General features: G+C 52.1%; 1 protein-coding gene across 1 annotated transcript in view; it reads left to right on the top strand.

The window, feature by feature from the left end:
* Positions 1-13,951: 13,951 nt before the first annotated feature.
* The window catches only part of LOC309958863 (ferritin light chain-like), a gene marked incomplete at both ends in the record, with an annotated part of 39,528 nt that continues 28,663 nt past the window's right edge, over positions 13,952-24,816 (top strand). The window contains 3 exon segments of the mRNA XM_082835005.1: positions 13,952-14,024; positions 14,108-14,311; positions 16,964-17,160. Of these exon segments, the coding sequence (XP_082691131.1) occupies positions 13,952-14,024; positions 14,108-14,311; positions 16,964-17,160 (474 nt within the window).

Genomic DNA, 24,816 nt, shown 5'->3' with positions numbered 1-24,816 from the left:
TGCCTGAGTGTTTGATCTGATCCCCTGCCCTCTGACTGTGGCTTACGTCAGTTCTGAAAACTACACCCCTGGATTTCCTAGCTTCCAGCTTATATTTCATATACAATATATTTAATATTTAATATGTTTAATATCAATTACATATGTTAAAGCAATTACATATATTACATTATATTTATTATATATCTCCTATTGGTTCTGTTTCTCTGGAGTACCCTGACTACTATGGTGCTTCCAATACACTGTAAATATTGAGAACTACTATATATGTTAAAATACTATGGCTAAGGTATTACAAAAGTGGATACTCTGACAGTGTAGTTCTGCTTCTTAAATGGGCAATTCAATGAGGATAAGTAGCAATGTAAATTATTTTTTTCATTTTAAATGGTGGCCAGTCATATATATATATATAAACACTTTGGGAGGCTATAAGACACTAATTAAAAGAACTTATAGGATATAAGCACTAAAACCACATCGACTCACCACTCAGTAGAAGGAATTCTAGGCCCAAGATACAGAAACCTCCATACCTGAATCATTGGAAAAGATGTAGAAAAGACACTAAAACTATTGAAATTTTCAGAGATCCCTTGTGACCCTTTTGGAGGTCATGATATCAGGACTCACTGTCTCCTGAGTCTTGTTTTGTAATACAGAGAGGGACCCACAGTTACATAGTAAATTGACACCTGAGACTTGTTTTTTTTTCAGCTAGAAGTGGAAAGGAGAAATGTCTTTCACTGAAGCAGAGAGTAGAGGTATAAGTGGGGAAGACAAGGTAAAGAAAGAGAAAAGAAAAGAATCCATTTAGAGAAGACTTGCTCTTGGGGCAAGCCCTGGACATATAGTCATTTATATATCCTATTTCAGGATACATTGCATGCTTTACTGTAAGTAAGCATTTAATGATTTGTCTTCCACATACTTTGTTTCATTAAAGAGATTCACTTCTGCTGGCATTTTGTTTCATGGGATCCCAGGCCCTTAGCATAGTCGCTTAGTAAAGTATTTGTAGAATGAATCAGTCAATATGTCCTCAAACTCAGTACCCTTCTCAAATCAGTTACCTGCTTTATACCATAACTGAGATGATATTATCATAGTGTTAGGACTCAAAGGGAAATATGATCTCGATTTTAGGGTGAGCGGCGAAGCTGCCGAGCGCCCGCGTCGCTGCCGCGGCCGGAAGACAGACGCCCCCCAAAGCCCCTCGCCTGGCTCGGACCAACGGAGCCGGCAGCCCAGCACTCCGGTGAGTGGCGCCTCATCCCCAGCCCTAGACCCCCGCTGGGGACCGGCCGGCCGGGCTCTTTTGTGCAGCGCACCGGGGGTGCTCTGCGCCCCCTCCGCGCGCCCGGGTCCGGTCCGCCGGACCCCGTGGCTGCGGTGCCCGCGGTGCGATCGGTCTTTGTTTCCACCGGGGCCCGAGGCTCGGCTGGGCTCGGCTCGAAGCCTGGCAGGCAGCGCCGGGAAGGGGGAGGAGGAGGTGGACGAGAAGGGGGCGCGGGAAGGGGGGGTTCCCGGGTTTCCTGGCCGCCCCGCGGCTCCCCCGGCTCGGGGGCGAGGTGCGCGCCCCGCGCTGCCGCGCGCCCCCTCCTCCTTCCCCCTCCTTCCGCCTTTGGATTTAAAACTGCAATTTGCTCTCCAGCTTGCTGAGTGTGTGGCGGGGGTGGGTGAAGGGGGGGACCGTGGGACCGGAGAACAAGGCTGGATTTTAGGAACGGCCCTGGGAAAGGGGGAGACTGCGGAGGGAGGAGCCCCTCCCCTTCAACCCCCAAATCCCAAGGTTCTGCTGGTGCTCTGGGAGTTGAGAGGCGGGGACCAAATGACCCGGAGCGGGTGTGGGGCGGAGGAGGGATTTGGGGGCGGCCAGGGCCGTAGGGGTTGGGCCGCGTGCCCGGTTACCTGGTGAACAAAGTCGGCTCACTTTTGCATAAATAAATAAATAATCGCCTATCAATGCGTTTCCTCTGAGGCTCTGATTGAATCGGCCCCCTCTTCCCCAGGGGGTGGGGTGCTGAGTGACAGCTGTCAGCCCCCTGGGCCGGTAGCTGGGGGTGAATTGCAGAATCCCTCTGCTTTCTGGCTAAGGGCGCATTCCCCTGCTGGGTCCTGGTCCCCAGGCAGAGCCAGAGGGGCAGAGGGCTGGCTCTGAGTCTAGGAAATAACCTTGTTTCCTGTTCTACAGGAAAAGGGACAGCAACCCAGAGTTTGGGGGCTGGGGATGAAGACTGATGGGAGCTGGAGGGGTTCCCCAGCAGCCTGACCCCCCCAGCCTCCTGCCAGGCGAAGGGGCCAGCTGAGGGAGGAAGGATGTGGGCCTTGCTGGCCGGAGGCGGGAGCTGGGGCCGTCCCCGAGACGGGCAGCGGGCACTGAGAGGGAGGAGGGAGAGAGAGAGAAGCGGGGGCGGGAATTCTCTACCGCAGACCCTGGGGGCCAGGGCCAGATGTGGAGGGGTGGGGAGTCCCCCCTCCCTCCTAGCTTGGGGGCCCTGGGGCTGGGCGGGGCTGAGCCTGGTGCCCTCCGTTCTGCTCCAGTGCCTGACTGGCAGGGCCAGCTGAATTTGGGCCCAGGCGTCACCCTGGGAGGTAGGGCCAGGCTGCACCAGCCTGGCCCCTGAGCACAAGGAGGGACCCTTGGGGGACCTGTGCCTGTCTGGCTGGGCAGGCGTTGCCCACCGGACCAGTTGGTGTCAGGCGGGACTTGGCCCCAGTTCCCTGGGCAGAGCTCAGGGTGTGAGGACAAGTTTGCCTCCGGGTCAGGGTGGCCACATTTCGTCCGCTGCTGCCGCCGGCGGGGCGGGGGCATGCGCCCGGGCCTGGGCAGAGTCCTGCCAGGAGCATTTGGGGTGTTGCTATTGTTGGCTTGTTCCTGTTCCGTGTGGTCCGGTGTGTGTGGCTGTGTGAGCTGGGGCTGTAGGTGACAGATTACCAGTTGGTCCGTCCCCCACCCACACACAGCCCCCACCCCTGCCGCCTGGAGGGGCAGGCTGGGTTGTGGTGGTGAGCTGCAGGGGGACCCCCCAGGTGGCATGTGCCTGCAGCTTGCCATCTCCCTCCTTTGAGCAGATGTATATTTTTATAGTAATGGAAAATCAAACTGGATAGTAAGTTGAATTCATTTTTTTCTTCTGCTGTGTCAATAGTTGGAATAACCTCTAGAGACTAGTGAACTTCTTGCCCCAGAGCTCCTACCCTCCAGAGGTTGCAAAGATCAGTGAGGGCATGAGCTTTGGGGGTCCAGTTCAAACCAGTGACTCTTGTCCCTCTTGGTCTGGCATTGGGGCAGGTGCCCAGGTGGGCGGGCATTGCCCCCTCCCCAGGCATTCCCCCCACACCCCACCCAGCCCAGGTGTAGTCTGTCCTCTCAGCCACCTCCTTGGTCAGTGCCTAAGCTGTGCCCAAGCCCTCAGGGACCTTCTCCTGGTGGGCTCTCTCCCCCTGCCTGGGCTCCCAGCCCACGTGTTGATATTTATTTTCTGTAGTAAAATCCATTTTTAATGCCGTTACTATTGAAATAATATAGAGAGAAACAAATGTGATGTGTTTAAGTTGCCCTCTGTGAGTTTTTAATGTGATCTATGGCTGAGGTAGTGATGGAAGGAGCTGTTCGGCTTGGAGGAATTTGGTGTCATAAAGAAAAAGAGCTTGCTGTTTATTATTGTTGCTGGGCTGGGGGGTCTGGAACAGGGTCGTGGGGGCAGGGAGCCCCAGCACCCCCAGGTGCTGTGGATGGACAGGGTTGCTTCTCGGTTTGAAGGTGCGTGGTTTCCAGGATTGTTTTGCATTGCTTCCCAGCCCTTGATGGGGCCTTTGGTGAGGGGGCTTGGGAGCTGGGGGGCTTTGTCCCCTCCCATTCCAACTGGTTAGATTGGGGCAGGGAGGCTTATGGAACCCCCTGCTGAGCTAAGTGGAGGTGTACTGTAGGGAGGATGGATTTGGATTCTAAAGGAGATTAAGAGACAGAGACGCGGGATCTTTACCTGCTTGGTGTGGCTGTGCTGGAGGCTTGGAGGGCAAACTGTCCCTGGCAGAAGACCTTTTTTTTAGGGGGGGCTGATCTGGACCGGCAGAGCCCCAGAGGGACATTGCTTGTTCTCAATCAGCCTGGAGCGCTGGCTCGAGCCACTACCTCCTCTTGCCTCTGTTCCCCATTGGACAGGGGCTTCCTCCAGGCAAACCTGATCCCCCTCACTTCCCCTCTTCTCTGCTCTGCCCCACCCCAAGTCAACTTCTTTTTTTTTTTTTTTTTTTTGGTTTGTGGAATACAGAGCTCTGTGCCTCAGGCCAGCCACCCAAGACCACAGGGTGCCATGCCTTCATACCAGATGCCCAGGCACTTCTGGTGTGATTAGTGAGGTCAAGCAGACTCACCATTATGGGATGGAGCCCAGCTCTGCCTCTGGGTCCCCTGGGTCTCTTGGGACAGAGCCGGGGAGGGGGAAGCCAGGATGGGGTGGAGCTGGGAACTGAAGGGGGGGAGCAACAGTAACATTGTTGCTAATGTCAGCAGATGGGCCCCCCAGGGAGAGAGCAGGGGGAGGTGGGGAGGAAAGAGACCCAGAGAGCCCAACTTGAGGTGGAAAGAGGAAAAGATGGTGACAGAAGCCAGTGATGAGGGGGTGAGAGAGAAAACGGTCAAGAAGAGCCAGGATCACAGCCCCTGGAGATGGCATCCAGGGGACCAAGAAGGCCTAGGCATGTGCCACGCCCCACCCCACAGCCCAAAATGAGCGGGCACTGAGAGCCTCTCACCCAAGATCAATTGCTGCTAGGATAGTATCTGAAGGAGAGACAAGCAAACGTCTCTGGGAAAAGGGAGGAGGACAGGTGGGAGAGAGAGAGAGAAGGAAGCTCTCCCACAGGAGGAGGGAGAACGGGGAGACAGGGGGATTCCAGGGGTCACTTGACTAATGCTCCTGCCCCAGGGCAGCGTCTCCCCACTCCCCAAATGTCTGGGAACAGAGCCGACCTCTTCTTTGGACCTGGGGGCGGAGCCTGAGGCAGGTACAGCACCCCACAGGTTGTGGGCGCTCTGTCAGGAGGCACCGGGCTTTTAAAAGCGGGGAACATTAGGACTGTTAGAGACACCAGGGGTGTCGTCCGGTTGGATGCCCCCCACCTTGTTTGACAGGAGGAAATCCAGTCTAGAGGGGCCCCCTCCCCTTGCTTGCCTGGGACCTAGGCTCTTTCCGTCCACCTCTCTGTAGTTAGAGAGCTGGAACAGCTGCAGGGGGCCTCCTGGGTGCGGAGGGGGCCAGAGCTTGAGGAGAGGAGCAGGCGGGCACCCTTGTGGCCAGAGCCCCCCCAGGGGAGGGGGAGGCACCGCTGCTGGGAGAGAGGGAGGGAGGGGAGAGAGGAGGGGAAACAGTGAGTCAGGCTTCCAAGAGCTGAGGATGAGAGAGCCAGAGCTGGGAGGGAGAGGGTAGGGAGGGCTGCTCAGAAGTGAGGAGAGGGAGGGGGCCCAGCCAGGGGCAAGGAGAGCTCTAGAGGGAGGGAGCCAGCCCCTGGCCCTGGCCCAGCGGTAGGGCTGTGCAGGGCTGTGCAGCCAACATGGACTTTGCCCGCGGCAGGTCAGGAAGGAGCCAGATTCTGCCCCTGCGGCGTCCTTTTCATTCCCTATTCCTTATTTATGATCCCACCCCAGGGTCTCAGGAAGAATGACTGACTGTGTCATCCCATCCCTTCCTCAGTTTCCCCATCTATTGTGGGATTTGGACTGTGAGCTCTTCTTAGAGAGGGAGGAACAGAGCCTCCTGGGAAGTGTTGTGGGGTACTTTCTCCAGCTGCTGGCTTTGTGCCGGGGGCCCTGCTGGAGGCTGCCACCAGTCAGTGTAGGGTGCAGGTCTCCGCGGTAGGGCTCCTCTTGAGCCCTCAGAGTTGCTGGGCCAGGGAGTGGCGGTGGTGGGCCACGAGTGCTGGGGTGCAGTGTGTGTGTGTGTGTGTGTGGTGCCGGGCTGGCAATGGTAGGTGGACTGCCTGGGGCCTCTCAGGATGGCCAGGGTGTAGACAGGGCCACGAACTCCAGATGTCCAGAGCCAACCTCCATTTGGGGAGGGAGGAGACACCCTTGTGATCCACCCCCCTCCGCCTTATCCCTGTGGGTCAGAGGCTCTGGGGCAGCTGGGAGGTAGGAATGGTCCCTGTGGGAGCTGGTGAGAACTGCCTATGGGGCCCCTCATGTCCGGAGCTGGGACCAGCACTGGAGGGATCCCCAGGGACTGCCTGGGAGGGAGGAGGGAAGGAGCCCCCCTCCCACCCATCTGACAGGAAGCTATGGCTTCGTCCAAGGCCTGGCATCCCCCAGTCCTTCCCTCCTGGATCCCCAGCATCTCTTCCATTGGTGAGGGGATGAGGGAGGTGGGCACTGAAGCTTCCTCTCCTACAGGGCCTGGCTTTGGGGGGAACGGTGAAGTGAAGGCATAGTGAGGCCCCCTGCCTCCCCCTACGTGCGCACACACAGACTCAGCTGCAGTGAGGCCCTGCTTTCTCCTCTCTCTGCTCTGAGGTCCTTGGCTTGGGAGCCCAGGGGAGGGGCCACTTCTGCAGCTGGCTGGCCCCGAACTCCCAGCTCAGCCAGCTGCTATTGAAGCTTCCAGAAGCTGCAGCTCTGCACCCCCTCCCCGCCCCCTGAGCCAGGAGAGGCCTTTGCTGACCTGGGGGAGGGTGTCTTGGTGAGCGAGTGGGCACCCTTAGAAGGACTAGCACAGACAACCAGACAGATGGGTGGCGGAGCAGATGGACAGAGACACCCACGCACAGGCAGACGGAGAGAGACAGACAGATGGACCAGGACTGGGAGAGACGGACATACAGAGGTGCTGGCAGAGACAGGAGTCAGAAAAATGGAAGGGCCTGGGGAGAGAGTAACAGACAGGCAGAGACAGAGACTTGGAGACAGGGAGATCCAAGGGGGGAGACAAGGTGACTGAGATGGGAGAAGGAGAGATACAGGGTAGAGAGGGAGGGGCAGGAAGAGATAAAGAAAGGGGGAAACCCAGACTGAGAGAAAGAGAGAGGAGAGACTGAAGGCTACAAACCACAAACAAGGATTTGATGAGAATCTGGAAGGTGTTTTCTCCTGCTTCCCTCCCCAAACCCCCAGGCCAGCCAAGTCTCCATTCCTTCCACCCCCGGCTCAGTTTCCAGCTGCTAAAGAGGTCAGGGAGAAAGAGAGAGAGGAAGACACACACACACACACACACACACACACACACACTCCCCCAGATCCCAGAGACCCCTTTCCCCTGATCTCTTTGTAGGGGGAGGGAGTTGCGGAGGGTGCCTCTCCTAGCCCTGACCCCTACTCACAAATGTACATACCCCTTGTCTCAGAAAATATCCCAGAATACTTCCCACTCACTCCCCACTCACACTCACTGTGTGTCTCCTTGTGTAAGTGCACCCCCCCATACTCACGCCTGTCCACAGGGGCCTGGCCTCACACACACTCACAAATACACATTTTGTGGCATACATGTCTCTGCTCTCACACTCATCTTGAATCTCACAAACATAACCGGTGAACCTGTCCCTATGCTTTCTTACCCATACAGGCAGTGACACACAGGCCTCATCGTGGCTTCTCAGAACATGTTGATACACACACATACACAGTCACACTCTCACACAACAGTGGCAGACACCCCAGAGCAGAGAGAGGACTCTTTCTCTCTGGAGGAGAAGATCAGGGTTCCCAGAGAGCCATGGTGGGGGGGTATGCCCCCCACTCTGACCTAGCTGGCAGGGCAGGGAGGCAGGAGACACTTTCAGCCGGTGGCAGCCTTCCTGCAGGGCCTGGCCTGGACACAGAGAAACTGGCTGGTGTGAAAGAGCTGAGAGCTGGTGAGAGTGGGTATGCACGTGTACAAACATGTGCACGTATGTACAGGTATAAGGGATGATGAGTGTCTGTTACAATGTGTATGAGAGAGACTGAGTGCATATGAGGTGGGATATGGGTGTGACAGGAAGATCCACTCCCCAAGGTGTGTGGAGTGTGTGGGTGTGGGTGTGACAGCTACTTGTCGGGTATGTCTGTGTGGAGGCATGCATATGTGACAGGTGCATGTGGCTGTACCTGGCTTTGCAGTGTGCGGGTGTGTGTCATGGGCGTACACATGTGAAGGACTGGGACTCTGGGGCTGAGGGGCATGTGTACCAGGGTGCAGTGTTCTGCAGATGTGAAGGTGTGGGAGATGTTTGCGTATGAGTGTAGTGTAGGCAGGGTGCATGGATGAGGGGGTAGCTGTGTGAGGCTGTGAGCTCGTAGCCTGGGTTGGAGGGCTGTTTTCCAAGGCAAGGATGCTGCGTGAACAGAGGCCACCGGCATGAACACATGCGAAGGGGCTCCAAGGCACACAGTTGGGCGCTGACCCACACGACGTACGAGGACAGACAAACCCGCCCCTGTCCTCCCTCTTGGTCTCTCCTGGCGTCAGTGGTTTTCAAAGGAGCCTCCACGAGGACTGTTTGCTGTGCAGTTCCCCCCACCCCCCAGCCCGTGCCTCTTCAAACACAGGGATGCCCCCCAGGCAGCTTTGTGGAGGCTCCTGCCTCGACCATCTGAAGGCAGATGGGTGGGCTGGGATCTGCTGCCGCCCCCCCAGGGAGCGAGGAGGCGGCACTGCTCCTTCGGCCTGGGCACAGGAAGAGACAGATGGACTGCCTGTCTCGACACCCGGACGTGGGGTCTGGGGGTGGGCGGGCACCACCGGCAGAGGGGCTCTAGCGGGCAGCCCCCAGGTGGGCCCGAGCAAAGGCCAGGACTCTGCCCTTCACCTCCTCAGAGGGGCACCCGCCCTCACCCCGCAGCCCCATCACCTGTCTGGGCACAGGGGCCCAACTCCAGCCCCTTGTACCTCCTAAATACACAACCACTTCCCCACTCACAGCTCCAGCACCCCTAAACACACAGCCCCAGCACGCCCCCAAACACACAACCACCACATGCCTACCCACCCAAACACATATTACAGCCCTAGTACTTAACCAAAACCCAGATGTTTATGACCCCCAATATACCCCCAGACACCCCAACACACACACAAGGCTTCTACCACATCCTGAAACAGATCAACTCTTCCTCCAGTCCCAGCACCTCCCCAGATACACCCAGGACCCTACTGTAGCCCTAATACCTTCCACACACCCAGGTTCTCAGAGTCCCAGCACCTAACCAGACACCCACAGACTCTCCCGACGGCCCCAACGTTTCCCTCCGCTGCAGCTCATCACGTCCCCAGACACACCGATACAGCCCCCTACACCTTTCCAAACTCTCCCCACAACATACACGTACACACACCGCCTCAACACCCACGCAGAGGAGGACACCCCTGTAGCCACACCATTTACCTCAAACACACAGACACGGTGCATCTTTGAACAGTAATGTCCCCTCAGCTTCTCGTACCTTCCAGGCCGTGCACGTGCATGTGCATCCCGCACACGCACACCCCCCCCCCCCCCAGATCCCAGCACCTCCGCAAACAAGCAGTCCTCTGTGTGTTCCCCAGCAAGCTGCAGCTCCAGTACTTTCCTCAGCCATCCAAGGGCCCAGGGACAGCCCCCACCCCTCTCCAAACACCAGTCCCGCACTCATACACAGACACACAGGGCCCCAGCCCAGTCACCCCTCAGAGCAGCTCCGCCCTGCGCCCACACCTCACCCTGCAGCCGCACTCCCACCATCACACGTTCCAGCACAGCCTCCCTCCTCAGCGCTCTCCATCACCGCTCCCCCACCCCACCTTGTCCTCCCCAGCCTCCCTCCCCCAAACTCCCCCCAGATAGCCTCAGCCTTGCAGACACACTGGCCCACTCTTCCGTGCTCTCTCTCATTCTCGGCTGCCTGGTCCTCCCCCACTTCCCAGAGCCTCCTCTGCCTGGGGAGGCATCTCCACCCCCCCTCATTGCCCCAGGCCTTTCATTCCTGGACAGTGAGGCTGTACATCTGGTTCAAAGCTGCCCCACCCAAGACCCTGTGCTCTGGGCACCCTGGCCTGGGCTTTGGGGGTTTGGGGCCTCTTTGGGGGCTCTTGGCACCTGGTCATCCTGGTGTGTCAGCCAAGAACTCTGAGTACCCAGCCATGCCCTGACTCTGTCGTGTATGGGTGGGGGTGGGGGGGTCTGGGCAGAGGGATTTACCCCCAGCCTGCACATTCTCAGGTGCTTGCCAAATCCCCCTCTTCTTGGGCTCACCTGAGGGGGACATTGGGTCTGGAGCTTCAGGAAAAAAAGATGGAGAAGGTGCTGGCTTGATATGCTTCCCCTCCCACCCCACCCCACCCCCAGATCCGGGCTTGGGGCTTGGTCTCCCTGGGAGTCAGTTCCAACAGTGAAGGTTACTTTACTAGATGCATGATTTTAAATGGAATCTCCACCATCTGTTCCACCCCCTAATTACAGATGCACAGAATCCGCCTCAGAGGGCAGCGTGAGGGGAGTGATTTAGAGGCTGAGCTGCTTCTGCCTGCATTAGGGCTGGGGAGACTGGGGGGGCCTCTGGGTATTGCTCACAGCCCCCCAATCCCATCTCTTTCCCAGGGGCCCCTCGTGCCTCTTCTCTTGTTGGGGGAAAGGCTCCTAGAAAGGTGCCCCGACCCCCTAGAGCTGAAAGAGGAAGCAACTGCAATGCTGAGGGAGGGGTCCCTGAGAGATCGCCTGTGTCCCAGGCCCCAAGTCTGGGGAGGCAGGCTCCATTAGAGCCTTAAAAAATTCAGTGGATCGATCTCTTGCCTGCTTCTTGTGCCCTGGGGAGCCACAGGCGCTGGCCTGGCCCAGGTGTCTGCCCACCCCAGGGGTAGCAAGGATTAGTGAGGTTAGGGAGGGGGCGGTTAGAGCAGAGGTGGGGACATCCAGGTTTTGGCAGCAGAGGATGTGGCCAGGCACGCCAGGACCCAGCAGGTGTGTTTGCACGTATGTGCCCGTCCTCCTTGGCGCAGCTGGCAGGCCCGACCCCAGCTTGAGCCTTGCCCTGTGGGGCTGGACGGGCACCAGGGGCCGGAGGGGATGGGCCAGGGCCTGGGCCTCAGAGGGTTCCGAGGGACACCCCGAGGATGGGTCTACCTTTGCCTGTGGCTCCGGGGACCTGGGGCCCCGGCCAGCTCGCCGGTGGTGGTGGCGGCCGCGGGCACGCTGCGGTAGAAGCTGGAGCATTCACTGTGGGGAGAAAGGGAGAGAGGCCGGGCTACAGGAATTTTAAAGATTGCTGCAGGCAGGAGGGTCTCTGGAACCTTGTGGAGCGGGCAGTCATGCAGAAGTAATCCTATCGCTGCCTGCCTGGAGGAGAGGAGAGGAGAGGGGGCTGGGAGGGGAAGGATGGCGCAGCCGCCCCTTTCCCACCTCAGCCCCTGCCCCAGCCAGCTGTGGAGGGAGCCCGGGACCCCAGGGGGCTCCCCCCGGGAGGCACCACCCTTCCACCGCTGCCTGTGCCCCCTGGAGGGGCGGCACCGCAGCTGTTGCTCGGCTAGGAGCTCTGGGTTTTATAAATAATGCAGCTTGGAGGTGGGGGCCCACTCAGCCTTGGGTCACCCACTGTGGCATCATCTCCAGCTGGCAGTCCTGTGGCAGAGCCCCTCTGCCTTCCAGCCTGCTCCTCCTCTTTTGCTATGTGAGTTTGGGCCAGAGGCCCAGCCTGTGTGAGCTGGGCCAGGGCAAAGGAGTGTGGAAGAACCCAGAACCCCCTGTCCTTTTGTACCCCGCCCCCACCAGCCTTCACAGGTTAACTGGCCACTGGCTCAGCAAATCCAGGCTGGGAAGGGATGACCCGCTGTACAGGGGCCTCCCCAGTTCCAGCCCCTCCATTTTGCAGATGGAGTAACCAAGTCCAGAGAGGGCAGGGATGGCCAAGGCCAGCCAGCTGATGAGCAGCTCCTTCCTGTCCCATTCTGCTGTCAGTCAAGGCTCTTCTCAGCCTCAGCTCAGCTAAGAGCAGGGCCTGGAGGGCGGGGGGGATGTTTGGGAAAGTGGTTGCGGCTGAGACGTTGCCATGGCGATGCTGCAGGATGCTGAGCTGAAGTGGGGGTCTTACAGGGTCTCTGGGGCCCCCAGCTCCACACCCCTGTGGTCTTCTCCTCCCCATCTCCTGTCCCTCACCCAGAGGCCTGTCAGGCAGCTCCGGTGACAGGCTGGGTGGGTGACAGGTGGTACAGGTGATGGGCTGGGTGGGTGACAAGCTGGGTGGGTGACAGGTGGTGCAGGTGATGGGCTGGGTGGGTGACGAGCTGGGTGGGTGACAGGTGGTGCGGGTGCGAGGCAGGCAGGTAACAAGCTGGGTGGTGACGGGCCCTGCTGATGACAGGCAGGGGGTGTGGTTGGCGGGGATGCTGTCTCCTGGCTGGTGGCCTGTCGCAGCCCCCCACCCTCACGCGTGTGCACATGCACAGACTCTGGGCTCAGAGCTTGGGGCTAAGATACTAATGAGGCTTATTACGTGGGGGGGGGCAGGTGCCCAGGCTCACTAATGAGAGGCCTTTAACGAAGAGGGGAGACAGCTGGGGGGCTTTGAGGAATTCGGCTGGCCCTCCTGGTCTGGAGGATGAGCCAGGTCGGGGCCCCTGCCTGCAGCAATCTTCCCCCCGGCCACTTGGCTTTGTGTTAATACTACCCACAGTCATGATAGTTACCATTGTCCAAGCGTTTGCTACACTGGCTGAGCCCTTTACATGCGTTTTCTTATTTCAACTCAGCAGTCGTAGGAGGGAGGCACTATTGCCCATTTTATGGATGAGGAATCTGAGGCTGAGAAGGCAAGGGACTTCACGTAACAAGTTTCTGTTGCAGCTGACATTTTAATCTTAAGTCTTTCTGTCCCCAGAGCCCGTGCTCTTAACCATCCCACCAGTAACACTCAGGACTTGGCGCAGACCCCGACCTTCTCTCAGGGCCTCGGTTTCACTCTTCTGGAAAATGGATGTGCGGTGGAGGAGTGAGCACCATACGTTCTTCAGCTCTGACTTGGGTGGCTTCAGGGGCTCCTCCAGTTAACTGCCAAAGCCTCACCCCATCTGGCCCAGATTCTAGGTGACACCCCTGGACTGGAGAGAGGGCAGGGCTTAGCACTGAGGGAGCGGAGCTGAAGGGGGGATACCTGGGGTATCCAGACCACTTCCTGCATTGTGTGGTGGGGAGGCTGAGGCCTGGAGAGGAGCAGCAAGGGCCCAAGGCCACACACCCTGTAAGCTGTAGGGCCCCGTGGGATCCCAGGTCTCCTGGCCTGTTGGAAGGGCGGGGCTGGGAGTGGTGCCAGAGCTGGAGGTCACCTCCTCCTGGACCCCACCCACCAGCCTAGCTTCTGCCCTGGAGGTTGTGAGCCCCTACATCCTGGGAGGGGGCAGGGGGCTGTTGGCCACCTCTTTAGGGCCATGCCCCTTCCCCGTCAGTCTGGGCCCCTAGTGTCAGTTGATCTCCTCCCTTTGGGACCCATTGGGGTGGAAACTCCCTGGCAACAGCTGATGGATGGGTTAAGGCCTTGACATTGGCCTGGGGCCACAGCATGACCCTGGAGGGACCAGGCTAGGGCTGGGGGGCTTGGAGGGGAATTTAAGGGAGAAGAATGAGGGTCATAAATCTTGGAGCGTCTGGGTTCTCTTCTCCTCGACCTTAATCTCTTACCAAACCTGCTCTCCGGCTGCTCATCCAAGTCTGAGGGTTGAGGGGGGTCCACCTGCCCATTCCCCTCTCCCTCCAACTGATGCCTCCCCCCACCCGAAATTGCACCCCCTATGGGGAAGAACAAGTTGCAGCCACTGCCGCTGGACAGAATTAAGAACTTGTGTGTCTAGACTACTGGATTTGGCCTCTGATTCATAACGGTAGGCAGGGCAGAGAGCTTCACTGCCTCAGTGTCCCCAGCCTTGGGTTTGAAATCCTCTCCTGATGCCTGACTGCTCAGTCAGGAAGGAGTGCTAAGACCAAGAGGGATTTCACAGCTGCGGGACACATGGCCCTGTCTCAGAAGCCCCATTCTGAGATAAGCAGCACAGTCCTGGCCTTGAGAGCCCTCAAACCCAGAGGTGAGGTCTTGAACTCAGGCTGGGTGTGCGCTGAGGCTCAGGTAGGGATGGGTGGTGCTGGGTGGCTGGTCTGTTTTCTGAAGCAAAGGCCGAGGCTGGGGAGAGGCCAGAAGAAGGGTGGAGGTTTGCCTGGGGGCCTGAGGAGCTGTCTGTGGTTGGGGGTGGGAGCCTGGAAGGGTCTGGCTTTCCCATAGTCCCGGGCAGCTGTAGCCTGAAGTTCTGGGGCCCTCCTAGCTCCCCAGGGAACCCGCTGCTGCCCGGCCCTGGGGACCCAGGCGTCCTGGCGGGTGAGGGCGGGTCTCCGGCAGGCGCCCTGCCAAGCCTCGCAGCCTGCTCACCAGGAATCTTGTTGCTGAGAGATGGAAGATCCAGGTCGGGCCTGCAGCTCATCTCTCCCCTCCGGGAGGAGGAGGGGCCCAAAGATTCCTTCCTGCACCTGCCCTCCCATCTGGGGCAGGGCCCTCCTCAGCAGTGGGTGGGGCTGGGGGGCCCAGGACAGGCCTCTAAGGCTCCGTCACATGTCCTGGAGCCTAGCCCAGCCAGCAGTGGGCACCGGGGCACTCTGGAGGCAGAATGAGCCTGGTGTGGCAGAGGAGAGGTGGGGGTAGGGTGCTGAGGCCACAGGGGGCCCTGCATAGGGGCCTAAGCCTGGCCCTGGCCCCCACTGGCTCCCCCAGGGCACAGGGTGAAGAGTTGGTTCTCTTCCATTACGGGAGCGTGATTTTATTCCACGTGTCACGGAGTCTGAGATTAACTTGCTCACCAGTCTGTGACAAACCCCTCACACCCAACACACACATACACACAGGCAGAGACACACGGAGATCCTTGGTCTCACAAACGCACCTTCCACAGACACACATAAGCATTTCCATGCTACAACGCATGGCAGACTCTCACATGCAGATGCACAAGCACACACCGAGATACAGTGTGTAAAGATACACCGAGACCTAGATCCACAGTCTCCAAAGCACAACGTTCTCCCACTCACACTAAGGCCACACAGACAGAGATACAAACAGGCGGTCCAGGGGGATGCTCGCAGCCCTACCTAGACATGCACAGATCAAGGACGCCCGGTGCCCCACAGGCACAGATACACATAGACACACACAACCCCAGACACAGTCTTGTGGGCAAGCCTAGACCAACCGCCACACACACTGAGACAAAGGCCCAGATACATACAGAGACAAAGACAGGCACAGACACACAGCCGGCAGCACGCACACAAGCACAGGCGTGCACACCCGGACACAGACAAAGACAAATAAATGCCCAGAGGTTTTGCTGTGGACAAAATGTGAGGCGCACACACACATCTGGGCCTCCTGCTCGACCTCTCTACCTGGGGACGTGGTGATCTGGCGCCCGTGGCTCCAGGGAGAACTCTGAGGAACCTTCTGCTTGGTCAGAGCCCCCCACCCTGGGCCCAGGGCCAGCCCCCACCTCTGGCTCCCGGCCCGTGGCCGAGGCCATGCAGCCACACCCTCAGCAGCGCCCTGACATCCTACCTTACCCTCCACGTCGTGCACACTCACGGTCACACCGTCTCCTCCTGCACGTGCTCACGACACCCTCCACGCCCGCACACTTATGGTTTCTCCCTCACACCCCCCTCAGGTGTCCCCTCCTTGTTGTCTTTCTCAATCACTGTCCCCACCCCCTCGCCCCGCAGACATGCACAACCTCCAGCACAGCCTTCGTGGCCCACACCCTCGCCTTCTCACGCAGACCCCCATGCACAAATAGAACGCACGGGCTCTCCGCCACAGACCCACAAGCCACGTACACGCGCTCCTTCACATACTTCCTCAGCACCACTCTCACAGACTGATTCACAAATGCAGCACACTCACACACGCACGCTCCCCCGCATACATCCCCACCGCCTTCTCACATGCGCGTGTGCGTGCACACACACACTTTCAGAGCCTCCCTCACACCATCACTTTCCTTCCTCTGTCTCTCACAAACACTCCCTCTGCCAAGAGCGTGGCTCTGCTGCAGAGCAGCCCCTGAAGTACTTGTCACTCTACTCCACCACGTCCTTGGCCTTCCTGGCCTCAGTCTCTTCCCTTCCATCTCCAGCCCTGCATACTGTGGCCTTGTATTCTTTTGCCATTTCTCTGTTTAGTCAACAAGAATATAGAGAGTATTCATTTATTCATTCAACAAATGTTGACTGAGCACTGATTATGGGTTAAGCATTGGGGATACTATGATGACACAGGTCCTTCCCTCGTAGAGCTCTCAATTTTGTGTCCAATTCGTTTGCTGCTTGTCTCATCTGACTAGAATGGAAGGTAACCCTTGATCTTGGATGTTGAGAGATGTGTAGGAGTTCACAGGAGGAAAAGTAGGGGAAGGGTGTTCTAGGCAGAGGGCAAAGCATGTGCAGAGCCTACAAGTAAATGAAGGTACAGTAGGCTGGAAACTGAGGTGATGCTCAGAGACTAGAAGAGAGGCTGCAAAGAGGGAAGAAGCCAGATGTCACAGAGTTTCGATGCCATGCTCAGGGGTTTAGATTTTGTCTAGTGGGCCACAAGGAGTCATGGGAAGTCTTTAGTGACAGGACAGGGTGAGGAAATGATGGTGGTCTGACCTAGAAGAGGTGAGTGGGAAGGAAAGGAGACTCATTTAGGCACAAGAACCAGTGGGGTTCCAGTTCCAGAGCTGTGACCTCAGGAAAGTCACACAACCTCTGTGACCTGGGTCCATCACATGAGGATGGGAGACAGTACCAGAGCCGGGCTTATGGTATATGCTCGGTAAACAATAGGCATTATTGTCAGTTATCGGTAGGACACGGCAGGGCATCAGATGAGGAGGAGATTTTACTGAGCACCTACTGAGTGCTGGGTACTGCGCCAGGTGCTGGGGCCCAGAGGGGAGGTGGTCTGCGGCTTCAGGAAGCTCACACACCGTAACCACAGCTCACGTGGACAACAGAGTGCGGGGTGTGCGGGTGGAGGCAAAGCACCTCGGAAGGTTAGAGGAGCATGAGGGCTCTGGGTGGCTCACGAAGGAGCTGGCATTGAGCCGGACCCTAAAGAGGCTGGTTGAACTTGGGCAGGCAGAGGTGGGAGAAGGAGCTTCGGAGAGAAGGAGCCCTGTGAACGACAGCCTGAGGGCAAGGGGTCTAATCCGGCTGTTGTGCGGGACACAGGAAGGGGGTGTCGTGGGATGGGATTATGGAGGCGAGACCTTGGTGGCCAGGCTAAGAGGGGGGGTCAGCACGGGCTGAGCTGCACTCTAGAAATCCCATGTTTTGGTGGTAACATGGAATGTGTCCATTAGAGACTCTGCTCCAGGCTCCGCCAGTAAGCCGTTGCCCTCTTCGACCTCAGTTTCCCCATCTGTGTGATGAGTTCAGTCTTGTTTAGGAGGGAGTTCCGGTATCATGTCCTGGGGCTGGCCTAGCCTACTTCGTTGGGCATCTTCTGGCCTGGGATTCTGGGTCTCAGCAGTGCTTCCTTCCTGAGCACCCTCAGCCAAAGAAAGGAGCAAAATGAGGGGTTCCCCAGAGGCAGGTTTTGGGCGCTGCAAATGAGGGGCCAGGAGCTCCACACGGAAGGGAGTGGTCTTTGCCTGGATCTGACTCCAAGCCCCAGAGGGAAACCAGAAGAGAATGTCAAGGTCCCTCTTCCCTCTCGCCCTGACCCGTGTGGTGGCAGATGTGGGCCATGTGCCCAGTCCATGGTCCAGGGGGTATCAGGACTATTCTGCCCACTGACAGAGGAGCAGGGCTTGGGTTCAAGAATGTGGCCCAGGGCTTAGAGTCCCCTGGGGTTAAGGAGCCAGGAGGCCAATCTTAGGGTGGCAGAGCCAAGTAAACGCCCATGGGTAACAGGGTTCATTTATATTTGGTGTTGCCAGGAGTTGTGGTCTAAGGCAAGTCCTGGTGACACCCAAAAAAATAAAAAAAGAAAAAAAATGCTGATTTTATAAAGACTGCTTTCTTCCATAGTTGACAAACTTATGATGGTACTGATGGTTGGATACTACTCTTAGAGATGAAAAAGGTCTTAAGGAATCTTCCATATTCCATTCACCAATCTGTGTTCTTGTTCAAAGCAAAATTAATTCCTTTCAAAATTAACGTATTAGCTTAATAATAATTTTTAATCTTCAAATAATCTATCTGTGAGAATGGGAATTTTGGGTAGGAAAAAGTGACAGAAGATGGGACAAAAAGAATTCATAGAAAGACAAAACAGAATTTTTTAAATGGTGGGTACAAACTTCTGTTTCCAACTATATCAGTTTACCTTAGGAAAACATACTAGAAAGGCCAGATAAATCATAAGCAACATTTGACTGTGAGCGTTAGAAAGCTACTGAGGTAACCATGACCTAGAAAAGTAAAATAGAGAAAGAAACTCACTGAAGTGAGAACAATATTCTGCACATGCGTTTCTAGCCCAGTCATTTAGAAACTACTGATGAAGAGCAAAAGTCTGAGAAACCAAACGTGGCTCCTAAGAGGTAGAAAAGCCAGTAGAACGTAGGACAATGTCATAGGACTAAGGAAACCAGAGTTGGAATTGAGAAATAACAAGGCAGCTAGAATTTTAAGGACCAAAATCACAGAGAGAGTAAAGATTCAGAGAACGGAGCTGCATTCAGCAACAGTGTTCCCTTGCAGTATTTTCCATGTATAAAAGGTAGACAAGACAAGATGCTAAGAAGTCAAACAAAAGCTAACTGAAGTCAAAGCAAAGACTTAGTTGGCTCATAATGCTGAAGAGACAAAATTGGGGTTCAGAACCTATGAAAGATTTGTGGCCCAATGGAAAACTAATGATACGAATTAGGACACTGGAAGTCTCTACATACGTGTGTGTGTGTGTGTGTGTGTGTCTGTCTGTCTGTGTGTCTGTGTGTTAGGAAGGTTGATGCAACATCTACATTGAACCTTATAAAGAAGGAAAATGAGTATGAAGTTGGTCCAGGTGACTGAGGTGATCTTCCCCTACCTAAGAATAGGAAATTCTCTCCTCAAGAAAATACAGTTGACCCTGGAACAATGTAGTATTTAGAGCCGCTGATTCCCTGTGCAGTCAAAAATCCACATACAACTTTATGGTCGGCCCTTCTTATCTGTGGTTCTGAATCTGAGGATTCAACCAACCACAGCTCATGTAGTACTGTATTACTTATTGAAAAAAAAATCCATGTATAAGTGGATCTGTGCAGGTCAAACCCAGGTTGTCCAAAGGGCAACTGTAATGTCATTCAGATTCTCTACAACTTGTCATATCCCAAGTCTGGTATTCACTGAAGAACCACCAAGACTACCAAGAAAAGGAGAATTTGAATAAAAAACAAAACAGAATCAGAATCATAGATGACCTAAACATTAAATTTCATACATATTTTGGTAAATATTATCAAGTTCAAGAAAATAGATGACAAGGTGAAGAATTTAACTTGACAACTAGAAACTAGAAACTGATTGAAGTTGAACTGATAGAGTTAAAAATTATACGAAATTTAAAACTCGGTAGTGGATTGGACACAGGTAAAGAGAGGTAAGTGAACTGGAAGATAGAGAGTAGTAACAATATAAAGACTAAAGCACGGGAAACGAAAAGAATAAAAAGTACACATACGCGCATTTGAGACATATGGGCCACAGTAAACATTTTTATCATATGTGTAAACTGGAGTCCAAAGAAAAAAGGAGAGAGAGATTGGGATGAAAACAATATTTCAGAAATATTAACAGCTGAGAGTTCTCTAAAACTAAAAGGAATCTATGGAGCCTTAAATTCAACAAGCACTAAAAAAAAAAGCAACAAGAACAAATACAAAGAAAACCACACCTAAGATCACCACAGTACAATTCATGAACAGCAAAGAAAAACATGACATCTTAAAAGCAGCCCGACGAAAAAGAGAGAGATTACTTTCAAAGGAACAATAGGATTAAGATTACAGTTTACTTCTCAGCGAAACTGAATGGATACTAGAAAATAATGGAATAACATTTTTAAGAGCTAAAGAAAAGAGCTGCCCATTGGGAATTCTAGAGGCAGAGAAATTGTTGTTTGGAAGGAGAGATGCAATAAGGAAATTTGCAGACAAACAAAATTTAGAAAATATTTTCTCATCAGAACTGACTGAATTAAATTATAAAGGGAGACCTGCAGGCAGAAGGAAGATTATCACAGATGAAAATAAGGACTTTATAAAGAATTATGTATAACAGAAAGGATAAATAAGTGGATAAACCTAAATAAAATCTAACAACACAAAAGGGTAATAAAATATATCAAAAATTAGAATGCATTAAAACAAATGGAAGAGGAAAATATAGTAAAAGAAATTTAAGATCTCAGCATTGCCTGAGAAGCAGTAAAAGAGCTAATAAGTCATGGTACATGTGTAACTGCTACTTATATAAAAATAACAAGCTAATACAAGGCAAAACGGAATTTGAAGAAATCTCAAAGGAAGAAAGAAGAGCAAAAGGAACATAACAAGGTGGGACAAATAGTAAACAAGGAGTAAACGGTCTGTAAGAAAATACATTAACTGTAAATACTCAAATGACAAGGATTATTGAAACAAACAAAAAACCTAATTCTGTGCCACCTACAAGAGACAAGAGTCAGATTCAAAATGAAAGGATTCAACAATTATGTCATAACAACAATAAGCAAAATTGAAGAAGATTTTTTAATGTTAACATAGATTTGAAAGCAAAAAGTATCACTGGCGATAATGCAGGATAATAAAACCCACTGTTACTTTACAAGGAATATATTATAAATCTAAACTTCAATGCAATATATGAAGGGAAATTCCAAAAATCTAAGTAGAAATAGAAAAATCTGAATTACCTAGATCAGTAACATAGAACCACAACAATAAATCAGCAGATTATAGAAGATCTGAATACCATCATTAAAAACTTTGGCCTAAATTTATATAAAACACTGTACCAACAATGATGGAATATATATATCCCGCAGAAATTTTTAGGTGCACGTGGCACATTTATAAAATTGACTGTATTCTGGTTATAAAACAAGACTCCGAATAAGCAAGAAATTTAAAACTATATAACCAATATTTTAGCAAATAGTTGGATATTAAAGACATACTTCTGATCATTATGTAGGTTAAAGATAAAGTTGCAATGGGAATTAGAATTTTATTAATTGAATGATAATGAAAACATGCCATAACAAAACCTGTGGGTTGCAAATAAAGCTGTGGTCACAGAGAAGTTTATGTATTCCAATTATACTCTCTAAATGTAAAAGGGAAAGGAATAAAGCAACTAGAAGATAACCTATCACCCTGAGGTAGGCAGCTCCTGAACTGTACCTGATGGGGTAGGCAGGGCAGAACTTCAGGAGGCCAGCTGAGAGCACGGTGAACACCATGTCAGGAGGAGTCTCCAAGAAAGAGAATTTAATGTACAAAAGGATGACTAAAATATATTTAAGAGCTAGCACCCTGACCCCTCTTAAGGATGACTTACGTTGCTGGGGAAAAAATAAGAAGTGCTCGATGTAGCAGGTGAATAGCTTTATAATTCCCAGGAGAATCTTGGTACCAGGACCACACAATGAAGAACTTGGAGTCCCCATGGCTAATCCAGCAGAGAAAAAAGGAGGAACAGAGATGCGAGAGAAAATAAAGGGAACTCTTGGTGCAATCCGGTGCTGCTGCAGGCCCAAGTCCAGGTATGTGCTCTGTATCTCCACATCTTAAATAAAAGCCACCATGTTCCTCAGTCTTTCAGGTACTTAGAATTTCTCTTTAGAACCTGAAAATGGGGTCAGGTTTCCGGTCTGCATTGCTAGAGTACAAAATAGAGGCAGGATGTTTGAAATAGTTCTCCATCTGGCAGAGGAGGCCTTGAAGCTGTGAGCCACTCGCTGCAAACCAGCAGGACATGAAGGATTCTTGAGCAGATCTGAAGCTACTGGGAGGCCTTTGAGGAGTTAAATCCCATAGTAAATACTGTACCTTCAATGGCCCCTTCTCCCTCTCTGTCCAGTCTTCCTCCACTCCCGTGGGGGCCCAAAGGGGTTAAATGAGCACTCTTTGACTTGTACTTGGTGGTCCCAGAACTTGACTTGGGCTTGGAGACTTCCAGGAAAAGTCTGCCTTCCATCTACTGGCTTGGGTTTCTTGGTCTCTCTGCTCCAGGCTAATCCCTTCAACCTGCTTTTCCCATTTCTGCCAATAATCCCCCTCTCCAGACCTTCCTAATGCTCTTCTGGGGCAGGGGGGAGACTTACTGAGGGCAATGTTTATTTCTAGAGGGAGAGGTGACCACATGACTTCACACTGGTCGTCCCCTTGATTATTCAGTTTCTGTCTAGATTAGTCGTGGGTGTTTGTGCACCCCAGCCTCACCCCCAGGAGGCTTTAGAACACTGTCCTTATCTCAGCACTGAGCCTCTATCTAGCCTCCTTCCCTCTCTCTCCTTACCCATCTTTACCCACAGACTCGCAGGCTTTCTGGACCTCAGAGGAAGATAAGCACTTCACAGAACCTCTGCTACAGAACCAAACATATTGAAATGACTCTACGAAGATACTGAAACAACAGAAAAAGAATACATGACAATTGTTTCTCCTGAGGGTTCAGTTACCTAGGGGGCCTTTAGCAAACTTTGACTGATAAATCTAACCTTTCCTTCCTTGGCAATAGTTGATCACACTGTGAGGAAAACAAGTTAGAGAATGGAAAAATAATATTTGGATTTCAACGAAATAATAAAGATGCAGGGACTATCTTTGACTTTTGCAAGGTAAGAAGAGAGTTTACATTTTGATTATTTGATGGCAGGAATCCCTTTTACAACACGGCCAGTCTGCATGATGCATTTAAAAATCAACCTTTTCAAATATAGCCATAACCCCCACAAGATTTCTTGATTTCTCTGGGGTCAGATAAACCATCACATCTCACAGTGGTGCCCTGTACATGAAAATGATAAACATAACCTGGAAGCACGGCAGTGGCTAAAACTATGGAGCTGGCAGCCATTCACTGAAAGGATTTTTTGCTTTCAATTCATTGCATAAAATGCTAATGTCCAAATTCAGGCAGGTAGATCTTACCAACCATCAAGAGCTTCAACCCTGCTAACAGCTAAGTATGCACTTTTAAACCCTACTTTGACTGCCCCACAAACTTACTGGGTTTCGTTAATGCCTCTGTTACTATTTCCTTTGTGTCGTTTTCTTTTTCTTTAAAAACACAGCTGTGTGATCTTGGGGAAGTTATATTATTTCCTTGAGACTTGGTTGCCTCCTCTGTGAATATCTGGGTATAATTTTAGTATTGCTCAATAGAATTTTTGGTGATAATGAAAATATTCTATATCTGTACCATGCAATGCAGTATTCAATAGCTACATGGAGCTAATAAACATCTTTGAAATATGGCAAATGCAACTGAGGAACTGAATTTTTAATCTTATTTTTAAATTTGTTTAAATATAAATAATGCCATGTGGCTAGCATCTGTTGACAGTACAGATCTACATAATATTTTAAGGACACTCTCCACTCAAAAACTCTACCATTCATTAACTCAACCTAAATATTTTTGCCCTCTGACAAACAAAAAATAATTTATGCTTCCCTTGAAATTTTCTGTCAAGACCTTTATCAGTTTGGGGACATTATATTCTTAAAATTGACTTTGCTTTATGAAACTTTAATAATGCTGGAGTTTCCTGCCCTTGGTAACACCTTTGTGTTGATGGGAAATACTGTGGATGATCAAGGACCATTTCAAGAGATCATGGAGAGAAACCTCCTTCTGGATTTAATTTCATTATGAGGATGTCAAAATGCTACATTACTTAAAACCCGTACCGTTTTTATGCTAAGTTATATTCTACATGTAGATGGAAAAATGTTAAAAAGATTTTTAAAGAACTGCGCATCTGTTTTTGAAACTGATTTGCCTCTTCAAGGCTTGCTAGCACTTTATCCATCTCAGTACTATTTCACTTAGTAAACAAATGCAGTTGCCATAATTGCTGCTTAGGTGTCTGTGTTCCCTTCTAGGCTATATGTTTTTGAAATTAGATACAATATTTATATCACAGGCCCTATGTATAGCACAATACCCATTGCTAATTCAGATTGTGTTTTAAGATATGAGACAAAATGTAAGACTTTTATTATAGTCATAAACATCTAGCAAACCAACCAGAAAATAAACGCTAGTTTTCAGTTGGTTGGCCGAGAACAAAAAAGTGAAGAATACCTAATGCAAAACCATATCTCTAATAACTACTGTTGGATTTAGAGCACACACATGCTAAAAAATATCTTCTTATCAAAGATTTGAGGTTGGACCTGAAAAAATTATATCAGAAGTGAAAATAATCATGTGGTCTGACCAGCGTGGATCACACAAAGTAAGTGTATATATAAAGTAGATAGACTACGAGGTCCTACTGTATAGCACAGGCAACTAACTATATTCAATACCTTGTAATAACCTATAATGGAAAAGGATCTGAAGAAGAAATACATATATCGGGATCACTTGGCTGTACACCTGAAACACAACATTGTCAATCAACTATACTTCAAGTAAAACAAAACAAAACAAAAAACTAAGTGTAAAGGGAAGTATAGTTTTATCAATTCACCTCTGATATCCAATGGACCAACTGAAAGACAACAGAAACTACAACTATCTAGGAGACAGGACATGGCCGGCAAACCAGGCCGTTACCCTCGGTAACGGTCATACCTGCCAAAAAATATACAGACTAGCCTGCATTCAAGAATACATAGG

Source organism: Leucopleurus acutus (assembly GCF_964270905.1).
Source record: "Leucopleurus acutus genome assembly, chromosome: 3".
Lineage (NCBI taxonomy): Eukaryota > Metazoa > Chordata > Mammalia > Artiodactyla > Delphinidae > Leucopleurus > Leucopleurus acutus.
The sequence above is the reverse complement of the archived record's forward strand: the minus strand, read 5'-3'. Positions and strand labels throughout refer to the sequence as shown.